Source organism: Schistocerca serialis, chromosome 2 (genome assembly GCF_023864345.2).
Source record: "Schistocerca serialis cubense isolate TAMUIC-IGC-003099 chromosome 2, iqSchSeri2.2, whole genome shotgun sequence".
NCBI lineage: Eukaryota > Metazoa > Arthropoda > Insecta > Orthoptera > Acrididae > Schistocerca > Schistocerca serialis.
The window spans coordinates 537,107,730-537,125,194 of NC_064639.1; the positions used below are offsets into that span (position 1 = coordinate 537,107,730).

General features: G+C 40.5%; 1 protein-coding gene across 2 annotated transcripts in view; it reads right to left on the reverse strand.

The window, feature by feature from the left end:
- The window catches only part of LOC126457508 (G patch domain-containing protein 11), a 137,998-nt gene that overhangs the window by 90,774 nt on the left and 29,759 nt on the right, over positions 1 to 17,465 (reverse strand). For both annotated transcript variants that reach the window (XR_007585480.1, XM_050093843.1), the window contains exons 2-3: positions 16,138 to 16,376; positions 7,755 to 8,002 (exon numbers count right to left, since the gene is read on the reverse strand). Coding sequence is in view for 1 of the 2 variants with exons in the window: in XM_050093843.1 (XP_049949800.1) it covers positions 7,755 to 8,002; positions 16,138 to 16,376 (487 nt within the window). In the remaining variant the exon portion in view is untranslated. The remainder of the gene's footprint in view (positions 1 to 7,754; positions 8,003 to 16,137; positions 16,377 to 17,465) is intronic.

Below are 17,465 nucleotides of genomic sequence, written 5' to 3' on the forward strand. Positions count from 1 at the left end.
CAAATATGGAGTTGTTGTTGTGGTCTTCAGTCCAGAGACTGGTTTAATGCAGCTCTCCATGCTACTCTATCCTGTGCAAGCTTCCTCATCTTCCGGTATCTACTGCAACCTACATCCTTCTGAATCTGTTTAGTGTATTCATTTCTTGGTCTCCCTCTACGATTTTTACCCTCCACACTGCCCTCCAATACTAAATTGGTGATCCCTTGATGCCTCAGAACATGCTCTACCAACCGACCCCTTCTTCTAGTCAAGTTGTGCCACAAATTTCTCTTCTCTCCAATTCTATTCAATATCTCCTCATTAGTTATGTGATCTACCCATCAAATCTTCAGCATTCTCCTGTAGCACCACATTTTGAAAGCTTCTATTCTCTTCTTGTCCAAACTATTTATCGTCCATGTTTAACTTCCATACATGGCTACACTCCATACAAATACCTTGAGAAACGACTTCCTGACACTTAAATCTACACTTGATGTTAACAATTTTCTCTTCTTCAGAGACGCTTTCCTTCCCATTGCCAGTATACATTTTATAACCTCTCTACTTCGACCATCATCAGTTATTTTGCTCCCACAATAGCAAAACTCATTTACTACTTTAAGCCTCTCATTTCCTCATCTAATTCCCGCAGCATCATCCGATTTAATTCGACTACATTCCATTATAATCATTTTGCTTCTGTTGATGTTCATCTTATATCCTCCTTTCAAGACACTGTCCATTCCATTCAGCTGCTCTTCCAGGTCCTTTGCTGACTCTGACAGAATTACAATGTCATCAGGGAACCTTAAAGTTTTTATTTCTTCTCAACGGATTTTAATTCCTACACCAATTTTTTCTTTCGTTTCCTTTACTGCTGGCTCAATATACAGATTGAACAACATTGGGGATAGGCTACAACCCCGTCTCACTCCCTTCCCAACCACTGCTTCCCTTTCATGCCCCTCGACTCTTGTAACTGCCATCTGGTTTCTGTACAAGTTGTAAATAGCCTTTCGCTCCCTGTATTTTACCCCTGCCACCTTCCGAATTTGAAAGAGAGTTTTCCACTAAACATTGTCAAAAGCTTTCTCTAAGTCCACTAATGCTAGAAATGTAGATTTGCCTCACGTATTCCAACATTTCTACGGAATCCAAACTGATCTTCCCCGAGGTCGGCTTCTACCAGTTTTTCCATTCGTCTGTAAAGAATTCGTGTTAGTATTTTGCAGCCATGGCTTATTAAACTGATAGTTTGGTAATTTTCACATCTGTCAACACCTGCTTTCTTTGGGATTGGAATTGTTATATTCTTCTTGAAGTCTGACGGTATTTCGCCTGTCTCATACATCTGGCCCACTAGATGGTAGAGTTTTGTTAGGCCTGGCTCTCCCAAGGCTGTCATTAGTTCTAATGGAATGTTGTCTACTCCCGGGGCCTTGTTTCGACTTAGGTCTTTCAGTGCTCTGTCAAACCCTTAACGCAGTATCATATCTTCTATTTCATCTTCATCTACATTCTCTTCCATTTCTATAATACTGTCATCAAGAACATCGCCCTTGTGTAGACCCTCTATATACTCCTTCCACCTTTCTGCTTTCCCTTCTTTGCTTATTACTGGATTTCCATCTGAGCTCTTGATATTCATGCAAGTTGTTCTCTTTTCTCCAAAGATCTCTGTAATTTCCTTGTAGGCAGTATCTATCTTACCCCAAGTGATATGCGTCTCTACGTTCTTACATTTGTCCTCTAGCCATCTTTGCTTAGCCATTTTGCACTTCCTGTCGATATCATTTTTGAGACGTTTGTATTCTTTTTTGCCTGCTTCATTTACTGCATTTTTTGTATTTTCTCCTTTCATCAATTAAATTCAATATCTCTTCTGTTACCCAAAGATTTCTACTAGCCCTCATCTTTTTACCTACTTGATCCTCTGCTACCTTCACTATTTCATCTCTCAAAGCTACCCATTCTTCTTCTACTGTATTTCTTTTCCCCATTCTTGTCAATCGTTCCCTAATGCTCTCCACGAAGCTCTACTACCTCTGGTTCTTTCAGTTTATCCAGGTCCCATCTCCTTAAATTCCCACCTTTTTGCAGTTTCTTAAGTTTTAATCTACAGTTCATAACCAATAAATTGTGGTCAGAGTCCACATCTGCCCCTGGAAATGTCTTAAAATTTAAAACCTGGTTCCTGAATCTCTGTCTTACCATTATATAATCTATCTGATACCTTCCAGTATCTCCAGGCTTCTTCCATGTATACAACCTTCTTTCATGATTCTTGAACCAAGTGTTAGCTATGTTTAAGTTATGCTCTGTGCAAAATTCTACCAGGCGGCTGCCTCTTTCATTCCTTACTCCCATTCCATATTCACCTAATACATTTCCTTCTCTTTCTTTTCCTACTGTCGAGTTCCAGTCGCTCATGACTATTAAATTTCGTCTCCCTTCACTATCTGAATAATCTCTTTTATCTCATCATACATTTATTTCATCAATTTCTTTGTCATCTGCGGAGCTAGTTGGCATAAAAACTTGTACTACTGTGGTAGGCGTGGGCTTCGTATCTATATTGGCCACAATAATGCGTTCACTATGCTGTTTGTAGTTGCTTACCCGCATTCCTACTTTTTTATTCATTATTAAACCTACTCCTGCATTACCCCTATTTGATTTTGTATTTATAACCCTGTATTCACCTGACCAAAAGTCTTGTTCCTCCTACCACCCAACTTCACTAATTCCCACTATATCGAACTTTAACCTATCCATTTCCCTTTTTAAATTTTCTAACCTACTTGCCCGATTAAGGGATCTGACATTCCACGCTCCGATCCGGAGAACGCCAGTTTACTTTCTCCTGATAACAACGTCCTCCTGAGTAGTCTCCACCCGGAGATCCGAATGGGGGACTATTTTACCTCTGGGATATTTTACCCAAGAGGACACCATCATCATTTATCCATACAGTAAAGCTGCATGCCCTCGGGAAAAATTATGGCCGTAGTTTCCCCTTACTTTCAGCCGTTCACAGTACCAGCACAGCAAGGCCATTTTGGTTAGTTTTACAAGGCCAGATCAGTCAATCATCCAGACTGTTGCCCCTGCAACTACTGAAAAGGCGGCTGCCCCTCTTCAGGAACCACACATTTGTGTGGGTTATAAATACAAAAATCAAATAGGGGTAATGCAGGAGTACGATTAATAATGAATAAGAAAATAAGAATGGGGGTAAACTATTATGAACAACATAGTGAGCACATTATTGTGCCCAAGATAGACAATAAGCAGACAGACACCACAGTACAAGTTTATATGCCAACTACCTCTGCAGATGACGAAGAGATTGAAGAAATGTATGATGAGATAAAAGAAATTATTCAGATAGTTAAGGGAGAGAAAAATTTGCTAGCGCTGGAGGGCTGGAACACAATAGTAGGACAAGGAAGAGAAGGAAAAATTGTAGGATGGTTAAAGAATCATGATAAAAGACTGTACATGTGGAAGAGACCTGGACACACCGGAATGTTTAAGACTGATTACATGATGTTAAAAAGAGAGATTTCTGAACCAGATTTTAAACTGTATGAATTTTCCAGGAGCAGACATGAACTTTGACCACAGTTTCCAGGTTACTAAGTGTAGATTAAAATAAAATAAATTGCAAATTGGTAGGAAATTAAGCAAATGGGGCCTGGATATGTTGAAAGAACCAGACGATGTAGAGTGTTTCTGTGGGATCATTAGGCAACAATTGAGAAGAACAGGAGAAAGGAATACAGTAGAAGATGAATGGGTAGCTTTGAGAGAGGAAACACTGAAGGCCGCAGAGGATCAAACAGGTAAAAAGACATGGCTTAGAAGAAATCCTTGGATAACACAGGAGGTATTGAATCTAACTGATGAAAGTACGAAATATAAAACCACAATTAATGAAGCAGACAAAAGGGAATACAAAAGTCTAACAAAATGAGATAGACAGGAAGCGCAGCACAGTGAAGCAGGAATGGCTGAGAAGCACGGGTGACTAGGAGAAAGAAAGATGCTACCTAAAGGAAAATTAAATACATCTTTGGAGAAAAGAGAAGCAGCTGTATGAATATCAAGAGCTCAGACTTCAAAAAGAATATAATAATTCCAATTCCAACGAAAGCAGGTGCCAACAGGTAAGAATATTACTGAACTATCTGAACAAGCTGCAAAATACTAACACGAATTCCTTACAGAAGAATGGAAAAACTGGTAGAAGCCAACGTCAGGAAGATCAGTTTGAATTCCAGAGAAATGTAGTAGCAGCATGAGAGGCAATGCTGACCCTACGACTTCTCTTACAAGATAGGTTAAGCAAAGGCAAACCTAAGTTCATAGTATTTGTAGATATAGAGAAAGCTTTTGACAATGTCAATGGAATACTCTTTGAAATCCTGAAGGTAGGAGGGATAAAATACAGGGAGTTAAAGACTATTTACAACTTGTACAGAAACCAAATGGCAGTTATAAGAATTAAGGGGCGTGGACGGGAAGCAGTGGTTGAGAAGGGAATAGACAGGGTTGTAGCCTATCACCGATGTTATTCAATCTGTACATTGAGTATGCAGTAAAGGAAACCAAAGAAAAATTAAGAATAGGAATTAAAGTTCAGGCAGAAGAAATAAAAAACCTTGAAGCTCCCAATGACACTGTAATTCTGTCAGAGACATCAAAGGACTCAGAGTGGTTGAACGAATGGACAGCACCTTGAAACGAAGATATAAGATGAACATCAACAAAAGCAATACAAGATTAATTGAACATAGTCGGACTAAATCTGGTGACATTGCGGGAAACAGATTATGAAACGAAGGACTTAAAGTAGTAGATGAGTTCTGTTAATTGGGCAGAAAAATAACTGATGCTGGCTGAAGTAAAGAGGATATAAAATGTAGACTGGCAATGGCAAGAAAACCATTTGTGAAAAAGAGAAATTTGTTAATACTGAATATAGACTTACACATCAGGAAGGTGTTTCTGAAAATGTTGGTATGGAGCGAAGACATGTATGGAAGCGAAACAAGGATGATAAACAGTTTACACAAAAAGATAACAGAAGATTTTAAAATATGATGCCACAAAACAATGCTGAAGATTAGATGAATAGATCGCATAACTAATGAGGAAGTACTGAAAAGAATCAGGAAGAAAAGAAATTTGTGATACAAAGTGACTAGTAGGTAATGGTTCATAGGACACATTATGAGACCTCAAGGGGTTTTAGTACTGGAACGAAGAGTGAGGGGGAAAATTGTGGAGGGAGAGAGCAATAAATGAATACATCAAGGAAATACACAAGGATGTAGGCTGCAGTAGTTATCTGGAGATGAAAAGGCTTGCACAGGATAGAGTAGAGTGGACAGCTGTCATGAAACCAGTCTTAGGACTGAAAACAACAACAACAACAACAACAAAAGATCTATGGACCACAGTGAAAGGAAAGTTCACATCCACAAACTGCACAGTCAGAACAAAAGATCTGAATTTACTTCAGGGAGCAGCTGATGATGTGTGTATGCCATACTGAAATTCTGGAAGAAAATTACTTTTTGAAGGAAGGCATCCGAGAAAAATTCATTGAAAACATTGACATTGTTTCAAATGACTCCTAGGGCAATGAGTCTTCAGCATAGTATGATGAAAGAGCAATAATCAAACAATGGAAAATACAGGATGGAATGTAACAATTGCTTCACCTGGTACTACTCAACCCAACAAGCCGCCTTCCTAGATGTTGACCTTCACCTCAGAGATGGCTACATCAGTACCTCCGTCCATATCAAACCTACTAAGCACCAGCAATACCTCCACTTCGACAGCTGCCACCCATTCCATACCAAGAAGTCCCTTCAGTACAGCCTAGCCACCTGTGGTCGTCGCATCTGCAGTGATGAGCAGTCCCTCTCAAAATATACTGAGGATCTCACTGAAGCCTTCACTGACCATAATTATCCTCCCATCCTTGTACAAAAACAAATCTCCAGTGCCTTATCTTTCCAGTCTCCCACCACCTCCAAAAGTCCCACAGTCCGGCCACAGAGGAGCATTACCCTCGTAACTCAGTACCATCTGGGACTGGAGCAACTGAATTACATTCTCCGCCAGGGTTTCGATTATCTTTCGTTGTGCCCTGAAATGAGAAATTTCCTGCCCACTATCCTTCCCACCCCTCCTACCGTGGTATTCCGCCATCCACCGAACCTACACAATATACTCGCCCATCCTTACACAACCCCTGCTCCCTATATCTCTCCCTCAATGCGGTGCTTTAAATGTTTGGAAGTTCGGTCATATGTCTTCCTGCTGTACTTCCAGAGTCACATGTCGAGATCGCTGATGCCCACCACATCCCAATACTCCATGTGCCCCGTCTCCCATCTGTGTCAGCTGTGGAGAGCACCATTCGCCTTGCTCGCCAGACTGCAGGATTCTCCAGAAAGAAAGGAAAATCACGGACTACAAGACCCTGGGCCGACTGACCTACACTGAGGCTAAGAGGAAATTTGAATGCCTGCATACTGTGCGCACGACATCGTCTTATACCGCAGCTACAACAGTTCTATCACCATCAGCTCTGCCAACCCTAGTCACCTCTCAGAGCCAGAAGACAACACCTGCCCCCTTGATGGTGGGGAGCACTTCCCTCCCTGCTGCTCCTGCACCACCTATTTCAGGAGCAACACCCCTCAACCATCAGGGACATCCGTCCCCACTTCTAAGTCGGAGAAGCGTACAACTTCTTCAGCTGCTCTCGCTAGGAAGGGGTCCCTTGGGTCACTCCCTTCCCAGGTTTCTCCTAGTGGGAAAGATGACACCCACCAGTGGCTGAAGAGCCCAAAAGCAGCTGGTTGTAGTGCTTCATGCTCATCCCCAGTCCCAGAGACTGAACCAGTGAAGTCCTCCCAGCCAGTGAAACCCAAAGAACAGAGAGAGAAATCCAAAAAGAAGGTCCCCCAAGACCAAGGGAATTGTGGTGGCACCCACACCACCACTACCTCCAAGCTCTGTGTTTTTGGATGAAGTGGGGATTCTGGTGTCCGCTGAGGACTTAAACTTACACTTATGATGGGAAAGGGATTTGCAACTAAATTTATTAACAAATGACTAGAAATTACCCTTTTTTTGTTCATTATGAGGTGCCAAATGTCAGATTTTTTTTCCTTCACTGAATTGTTGGCACTGAAGTAACAAATAGATCAAACTTTTTTTTTTTTTCTGTATCACTTACTGGAGACGATCCTAGCAATTCTCGAAATGTCAATTTGTTTATGTACCTGTAGGCCACTTAACATCTTCTCATAGCAAATAGATCAAACTTTTTTTTTTTTTTCTGTATCACTTACTGGAGACGATCCTAGCAATTCTCGAAATGTCAACTTGTTTATGTACCTGTTGGCCACTTAACATCTTCCCAACTATACAGTGAATGGTTACTTTTATTTATTTTATTATATACCCAATCAGGGACTATAAAAGTTTATTAATTTGGTAATTAATTTTGGTCAACAATGACAATCTTTAGACCTTTTATCATGTCCAGATTATACACATAACCCTTCTACTTGCTCACAGATATGTGGTTAACAAAACACAGGGTTGTACATAGAGTGACTGCAACATTTCAAAATATTTTTATACATAAAAATATTAAATGTGAGAATGAATTATTGCAATGGACCACAGGAAAAGAACAAATGGTCTTCTGTAAACAGAACAACTAGATTTAAATACCAAACCTTTCTTTTGTCAAGCTGCTCACAAATTCTCTGACTTTTCCTTAGATCAGCTTCATTCTGACGTTCTTCCATTTTTCTTGTCATCTGACTTCTGTAACTTTCTATATCATTTAATTGATTCCTGTGTTTTAATAATCTTGCCTTAATTGCCAGTTTTTGTTCTTTAATTTCTTTCAATGCTGCTTCCCTCCCAAGACCTCCTCTATTTGTCTTCACAGCTATTGGTACAGGCTCCACAATTCCTGAACCTAGGTAAGACAATATTCTTTGCTTTAAATTAAACACATTTCTAATAACGAAATATAAATTGGGAATTATCGTACATTGTAAAACTTGAGATTAGAGGAACAAAACTATAAAACTGTATGTTGTATCTAAAAAGACACATCAGTTATCAGTACAGTGTAGTCTCAGGATTTTTTAACTTTTGCTAGGCAGTCAGAAATTCACACATGCTTTCAAGAGACAGTTGTGAAGTATTTACAAAAATCCTTGATATTTTACAAAACTTCTGAATTTCTAAACAGAATTACAAATTCTGAGTTGGTATTTTAGTTTAAATCTTCTAGACCACAAATAAACATTGAGTTGCTTGCCTTTTCATATATTCACTTTGCACAATATGAAATAATGGTTATGGGAATGAAACATTGGAAAATGAAGGATGGAATAATGACAGTATTATGAAAAGGATAGATTGCTTCTTATCATATAGAAGCGATGCTGAGTTGCTAATAAGCACAACAAAAAGCTCCTATACATTTGAACTTTTGGCCAAAAGCCCTTCTCCCAAAACAGAAACACACACACACACACACACACACACACACACACACACACACACACTCCCTCTCTCTCTCTCTCTCTCTCTCTCTCTCTCTCTCTCTCTGTGTGTGTGAGTAGCAATCTAACCTTATCATAATATTTATTTTGGGAACACTAAGATCATAGAGTGAATCCTACAATTAATTATCTTTCAGGTCAAGGTGCTCACATGATTGAAAACTTATTAGAAAATGGAAACCATACAGAAAATGAATGGAAAACAAATTGAGTTGTTAATGAAGTGTTTACAAACCACAATAGATTGAGCCGGCATTAAGCAGATATTCGATCCTCGGTTTTTATTTTTGGGTCTATATCCTTCCCAAGGGAATTGTTGATTCTGACCCTTGAACACAGTCAGTCATTCCTCAGTAAGGCTCTATGTACCTAAAACGACCAAGGTATTCACACAAGTGTCTACTCTAAAGTATATCTAGTGGCTGGAACCTGACTTTGGAATATCTCCTTCACAATGCTGGATAACTGAATCACATAAGAACTATAAGGTCATTCTTGTTTTTGAATGCACCCATTACTCTGTCAGAACTAAGTACCCTCCTTTTCCTAAATCCCTAGCTGGGGCAGTTTATCTGAATTCCTCTCTGAGAGCTATGTCATACCTTCTCACTTTTATACTCAAATGCATTACTATCATCGTCGTCACCTTCACCACCGTATTATTACTATCACTATTATTATTATTATTATTATTATTATTTGTAGTCATAGTAGGGGAACTAGAGCTACCAGCATGACCATAATTCATGTTGTTGATATTTTTACAGAAAGTACCTAAGGGACCTGTACGACCTCCCACCCAGTTTCAATTTTAGCTGTAACTTTGTGTATGTATGTACAGCATTTTCATGAAATGTTAACTTCTTCAAACTAGAAATGTACAAAAAGATTCTCAAGTGTGGCAAGCTAGTGTTCCTCATTGAATGGAGCTGGGATCCTACACCCATTTTATCCAGACTACAGAAACAACGTAAGTGACTACCACATAGCAATGCCCACGCACAATCTCCCTACAAATTTTCTGAAAAATTTCATCATGACAAATTTTCCAGTCCTTTAACAAGGAACAGGTGGCGATGGGAGACTACAATTCATCAAACATGGACTGGTGGAAAGGAATGGAAGGGAGATCCCCCTGGTACAATTTTGAACAGAGCATAATTGAGTCATTGTTAACATTCAGTTTAAGAATCATTAACGAAAGATGTATATGTGGAAGAGACATAGAGACACTGGAGAGTTTCAGATAGGTTGTATAAAGGTAAGATAAAAAATTTGAAACCTATTTTTGAACTTCAAAACGTTTCCAAGGGCAGATGTGGACTGACCATAATTTACTGGTTGTGAACTGCAGGTTAAAACTGAACAAACTGCAGGAAGTTAAGAAACTAATAAGTTGGAAATTGAATAAAGTGATAGAACTAATGGTTGTTGAGAGTTTCAAAGGGAGTATTGGCACCGAATGAAAGAAAAGTGGAAAAGGACTACAATAAAAGGTGAACACATGGTTTCGATAGATAAAAAACTGTAGAAGTAAAAGATTACATGGGCAAAAAGACAAAGCCTGGTAGAAATTCTTGGATAACACACAAGATACTTAATTTAATCAATGATAGGAGACCATATGAAAATGCAGTAAATATAACAGCCAAATGGGAGTACAAAATTTAAAAAAAATGACATCGCTAAAAGTAAAGAATGGCATAGTAAGAACACCTGGAACAGAAATGCAAATCTGGAGAAGCATGCATGATTATGGGAAAGGTACATGCCACCTGTAGAAAAATTAATGAACTATATGGAGAAAAGTGAAGCAGCTGTATGAATATCAAGAACACAGATGACAAGACAGTACAAAATATGAAAAGGAAAGGATAAAAAGTGGAAGGAATATTTAGAAAGGTTATAAAAAGGAAAAAACTTAAAGAAAATATTATAGAAAGAGAAGAGAAAGTAGAGGTGGAGATATGGTACAGGAAGAAGAATTTTACATAGCATTGAAAGACTTAAAAGAAGGTACCTTATCACACTATCTCAGACTTATTGAGATCTTTGGGACAGCCAGTAATGATGAAACTAGTTCACTTGGTATGCAAAGTATATGAGATAGGTGAAATATTATCCTCAGACCTCAGGAAAAATATAGTTAAAAAGTAAAGCAGATGCTGTCAAGTACGAATATTATTGGGCCATTAGTTTAATGAATCATGTCAATAAAAACAAACGCCATCTAGGTAACTTTAATACCAATACAATGTCTTTCATTAAATTGGGAATGGTTATGGTAACCTATATACATTAAGTCCTTAATTATATAGTATCTCATGGCTGCAAAATACTGATGGGAATTATATACAGAAGAATGGAGAAACTGTTGGAAACACACTTTGTGACAGATCAGTTTGAGTTCTAGAGGAATGCAGAAACACGAGAGGCAATACAGACCCTACAACCTGACTGAAGAAATCTAAGCCTATGTTCATAACATTTGTAAATTTAGAAACATGTTTCCACAATGATGACTAGAATGCGCTCTTTGGAATTCTAAAGGAAGCTGAGTTAGAATACATCGGGTGAAAGGACGTGGAAGAGAAGCAGCAGCTGAGAAGTGAGAAGGACTGGGTTGTAGCGATTTCCAACATAATTCAACCTCTGTATTGTGCATGCAGTAGAGGAAACCACAGATAAATTTGGATAGGAAATTTAAGTTCAGGGAAAAGAAATAAAACTTTGGTCTGTGCTAACGACATTGGATTTTGTCAGAGACAACAAAGGATCTGGAAGAATAGCTCAATGGAATGGATAGAGTCTTAAAAATAAATTATAAGAAGAACAGCAAAAAAGTAAAACAACTGTAAAGGAAGAACATTGTATTGCATCAGGTGGTGCTGATAGAATTACATTAGAAAATTGGACACTAAAAGCAGCAGATGAGTTGCATCAGCAAAAAAACTGATGTTGGCCAAAGTACAGGTTGGTTGGTTGGTTGGTTGGTTGGTTTAAAGGCGGGAGAAGGGACCAAACTACGAGGTCACCGGTCCCTTGCTCCTAATAAAACAATGCCACAAGGGTGAGAATAAAATGGACGAAACATATAACACAAAACGGAAAGAAAGGAAAAGCCACAAGAACGAAGGGAAGGCAACGAACACCAAAAGAAACAAAAGAGGACAAGAAAACAACAGAGAGATGCTAGAAACAGAAGAGAGTAAAACATGAAAGCAGATTACAGTGGCTGGCCAACCACGAGAATAAAAAGGGAAAGCCAGTCACTATGCAACACATTAAAACCTCCACCCTAAAAGCACTACGGTGAAGGACATGGAGGGACAAAGGACATGCTCTAAAACCTACATAGAAGTATAAAACCCACTCTCACAGATAAAACGTAAAACTAAAGCTGCTGCGGAGCCATTGTCGCCCAACACCGAAGGCAGAGTGCTGGGAATGTTAAAAGTCTGCTGCAGACCGGCTAAAAGTGGACAGTCCAGCAAGAGGTGGACAACTGTCGTTTGGGAGCCACAGCGACACTGAGGTGGGTTATCGCGATGGAGTTGGCCACGTATGGCCAATGCGGAGTTGGCAAAGGACAACTGATTCCCTGCGAGAGGCCTGCATGGAAGACTTCCACACATTCATAGTCTCCTTAATGACACACAGTTTGTTGTGTGTGCTGTTATGTCATTCTGTCTCCCAAAGCCGGAAAACCCTGTGGCGTAAGACAGAACACAGGTCAGCTTCGGAGATGCCTATCTCCAGAAGCTGTTTCTGCGTCACCCATTTGGCCAGCCTGTCGGCAAGTTCGTTGTCAGGGATTCCGACGTGTCCTGGGTACCACACAAACACCACGGAATGGTGGGACTGTTTCAGGGCTTAGATAGACTCCTGAATGGATGCTACCAGAGGGTGGCGAGGGTAGCACTGGTCGATAGCACATAGGCTAATCAATGAGTCAGTACACAGGAGAAATGACTCACCAGGGCATGAGCAGATGTACTCAAGAGCAGGAGATATGGCCGCCAGTTCTGCAGTGAGAACATTGAAGCCAACTGGCAAGGAGTGCTGCTCAACATGTACTCCATGAACATATGTGAAGCCTACATGACCATCAGTCATTGAGCCATCGGTGTAAACCACTTCAGAGCCCTGGAACACGTCAAGAATCGAGAGGAAGTGACAGCGGAAAGTGGCAGGGTTAATGGAGGCCTTAGGGCCATGCTAAAGGTCCAGACGAAGCTGCGGCCGAGGCGTACACCAAGGAGGTCTAAATGAACGGACCGCAAGTAGAGGTGGTAAAGAGAAGGACTCCAGTTCAGAGAGAAGGGACCGCACGCAAACCGCAATCGTTAGCCCCGATCTGGGCTGCTGATGAGGGAGACGGACTGCCACGGGCGGGAAAAGGAGAGGGTAATTTGGATGCTGAGGGGAACTATGAATGTGTGCTGCGTAACTGGCGAGCAGTTGCGCACGTCTGAGCTTCAGTGGAGGGACACCAGCCTCCACCCGTACGCTGTTCACCCGACTCGTCTTAAAAGCCCCTGTCGCTAATAGAACCCCACAGTGGTGCACAGGGTCAAGTAAATGCAATGCTGAAGGTGCTGCCGAACCATAAACCACACTCCCATAATCAATTCGGGATTGGACAAGGTCTCTGCAGAGCCGCAGTAGTGTACGGCGATCTGCACCCCAATTGGTGTTGCTCAAGCAACGGAGGGCATTGAGGTGCTGCCAGCACTTCTGCTTAAGCTGACGAAGATTTGAGAGCCAAATCAATCGAGAGTCAAAAACCAGTCCTAGGAATTGATATGTCTCCACTACAGTGAGTGGTTCATCATTAAGATAAAGTGTGGGTTCCGGATGAACAGTACGACGCCGACAGAAGTGCATGACACACAACTTTGCAGCTGAAAACTGGAAGCCGTGGGCTACAGTCCATGACTGCGCCTTGTGCATGGCTCCCTGGAGGTGCCGCTCAGCAACAACGGTACTGGAGCAGCAGTACGAAATGAAGAAATCGTCTGCATACAGAGAAGGTGCGATGGAGCACCTGACAGCTGGTGTTACTCCGTTAATGGCCACTAAAAATAGAGAGACACTCAATACAGAGCCCTGCGGGACTCCATTCTCCTGGATATGAATGGAACTACGGGAGTCACCAACTTCGACACACAAAGTACGGAGTGACAGGAAGTTTTGGATAAAAATCGGGAGTGATCCCCAGACACCCCACTCATACAATGTGGCAAGGATATGATGTCGCCAAGTCGTGTCATATTTTTTACGTAAGTCAAAAAAAGGCAGCAATCAGGTGTTGTCATCTGGAAAAGGCTGTTCAGATGGCAGACAGCTACTGTGCATATTTTGTGCCAACATTTATGATAACAACATTATAAGAAAGTCAGCCAAGCCTAACTGGAACATTACAAGAGAAGAAAGTAAGCGTCTGCTAGTGCACTTACTATACGTGGAGGTCACCAGCATTCTCCACCAATGAGGTTTCCAACAGACTTTCAGCAGCAGCCAGGATCCACGACATTATAGGTTTCACCAAGGATGCAGTGAACAAATTTAATACTGCAGGAATATATGAGCTATCCACAATGAGATTTTCACTCTGCAGCGGAGTGTGCGCTGATATGAAACTTCCTGACAGATTAAAACTGTGTGCTGGACCCAAGTTAGAGTCTCGGTCCGGCCCACAGTTTTAATCTGTCAGGAAGTTTCACATTTGAGCTATGTTGCGAGTGCAGAACTGCCTAAATAGGTGAGACGGGTAGGACAGTCAGACGCGAGTACTGGAATGTGAAGCTATATGGTATTAACACAGCACAACTGTTATCCGCCTGCTTAGCTGGGTGGTAATGTGCCTGCCTCCCATGCACTGGGCCCGGATTCGATTCCCAGCTGGGTTGGAGATTTTCTCCGCTCGGGGATTGGGTGTTGTGTTATCCTCATCATCATTTCATCATCATCGGCTGTAAGTCGCCCAATGTGGCGCCGACTGAAGTAAGACTTGCACTTGAAGGCCGAACCTGAATGGGACTTCCCAGCCAACAATGCCATACGATCATTTCATTTTTAAAGCACAATTGCTGGCATCCCAGTTGTTGGCTATCACAGTCCAATGGGCTGCATGCAGTCATGGGGCAGAAGCCTCACAGAACTCTGCCTTCACAAACAGTAACAGAGGAATTGTCAGTGCATTTCCATATACACCAGGAAGGAAACATGCCCCCACCAGAAGCCAACCACTGATTTACATACTGTCACCAAGCAGTGATGAGCTGTATACTCCTTGAATAGCTTCTGTCCTACTCTTTACCTTTCATCAAGACTAGCTTATTATATTCTAGAGCTAATAAAGTTGCACAAATATGAGGTTTCACCCAAATCAATCATCTGCAATAAATATGGGTACTTTTCCTTCTGCAAAACCAGTCTTATTCCCCAACACTGTACACTAAGGCCAAGGCTGAGGTATTCAAGGTGTTAGCATTACCACCCCAATACTTCCCTTCAGGTCTCATGATAAGATATTTCTGTTATTTAATATCTAGATTGTTTGAGATGGTCTCTGTATGGTAGTAAGCAATCTGCTTTAACTTCTAGGTCTTGAGTTGAAACATGACTGGCTGGTTAGCCCCTGATTGTTTGTTTGTGGCTTCCGTGCACAAACCAGATAATCAGGAGCACCTCTGAGCCCACTACCTTAGGCATATTTAGCATTAGATGGCTTTTTCTTTTTCTTTTTTTATCGCAACATGTGTTGGCTGAGAGTCCTTTAGTGCTATCTTTCACAGATCTTTAAATGTTGTTGCCTGTGTTATTACAGCCACATCAATAGTATATGCAAATGCCTATACTATGAGCTTTAGCAAATCTGAAATGTGTAGGCTTAAGACTGAGCATGGTAACATTTATCCCTGAGGAAGAATGTTTATGAATGCATATTCTCTGTTCCTGTGGTCATCTAAATATACTGCAAATTCCCATTCTCTCAGCATATCTGTCAGGAGTGTAAACATTTTCTTGTTTCTTATTGCCTTTGCCAGTTTAATTAGCTTTAATAACTGGTGTAGTGTTTTATTATTCCAATCATCGTCGACACAGTTGCAGGCTTTTGAACAACATTGTTTATGCTTAACAAAATTAATATCACGACAATCAATTTCCATTCTGAGTCTCATAATTTTGCCCATAATTTAGTTCAGGTAACTAGTTCTTTCACTAAAGAGTGCACAGGTGTGTGTGTGTGTGTGTGTGTGTGTGTGTGTGTGTGTGTGTGTGTGTGTGTACACACATACAAATGAGGCACTAAAATCTTGAGGTTGAATAGTGAACTCACAAACTGTTCCTATGGCAGCACATCAGTATTGCTTAACAGCAAAAACTTTTAGGAAACAAACATTTCCAAAACTATCAGGAGAAAAAGAATTGTGAGCTACAAGATATTTTTTTCACAAACACGACTTTTTGAATGTGGGATGGGTTGTAGTATGAAAGTCTGAAACAGTAACAAGGAAAACTTCATGACTCTAACCTGATTTTCCAATAGCTGATCCTGGTTTGTAGCCCATTTTCTGCAGAAGGGCAAACCCCTTATTGTCACTGGAAATTGCTTCTTTTAGTCCTTCGTCCCTCCTTTCTTCCTCAAGCACACTTTTTCTTGGAAATATTTTCTTATTTTCTGCATCTTTCACCAATTTTTGTTTATATTTTGTATGTGATCTTTTCTGACTGTGGTTAAGTATTAAGCCCGGTCTTATGTCCTGTTGTTCACTGGAAAGGTTCAGATTACATTACATTTATATTGATACAAGTCATTTCTAACAATTATTTAACCTATAACAGAAAAGAAATTACCACGAAAGCTGCTCACTCAGACAACTTTTTACAACATATCACGATAACAGTTTAGAGCACATTTGTAAGAATCCAAAAGACATTTACATAAAGACTCAAAAATATATTCAACAAAATAAGTGTTTCCACTTGTACTTATATTATCAACTACAAGTTTCAAAACATTGTTGCTACATAAATGATGCACTAACACAGTAAGAGACAACATTAACATTTACAATTGTTTCATTTATATGATTAAGATTTATACTATTTGGATGAACCAATCACACTAATCATATATTTACACACTTTGTACCCCAAGGCACACCACCTGCATTAATATCATTTATAGTATTAATTGAAACAATCAGAAATGTTATCCAACCAGGTACATTAGCAGTACGACTAGCAGCAAATATAATTGCTGGAAACTTATGATGAGTCTCTCCAGGGAACGTCCAAGACACCTTGTCACGGGAAAAAGCATTTCCCTCAGAAAGTATCACAGTAGGGGACCAAGAAAGCAAATGTATAGTGGTATGCATGGAAGAAAGTGGCCAGGTGATGCATCCTGTGTAGCAAGAGATATAGAAAACTTTGCAGGATCGCCAGTTTATACTTTATCTCAGCCCCACACCACATTCTCAAGCCACTGCCAACTTTGGTAACTAGCAACACAGGTCTCCCTAGTAGGATTTATAAGCTCAAAAACTATCACTGTTGTTGTTTCTTAATGTAATCCTTTTTACATTTGCTTTATACCACCCTAACAAATGCTGTACTGGCTAAGAACTCTCACCAAGTCACAACTAACGCAAAAATCAATGCTAAATATTATATGTGCAAATCGAAATGCAGCTATAGGATAATGTGGCAGAATGATGCTACTGACTGGCTGAAGCGCTATGTGGTAAACTGCCTCTTGCCATTGCACATCATCCCACCACGCGCCTTCAGAATCTTAGCTGGTAGACGCTTGGCCCAGAACAGCTTGCTACTGCAGCTCTCACTCACCACTGTCTG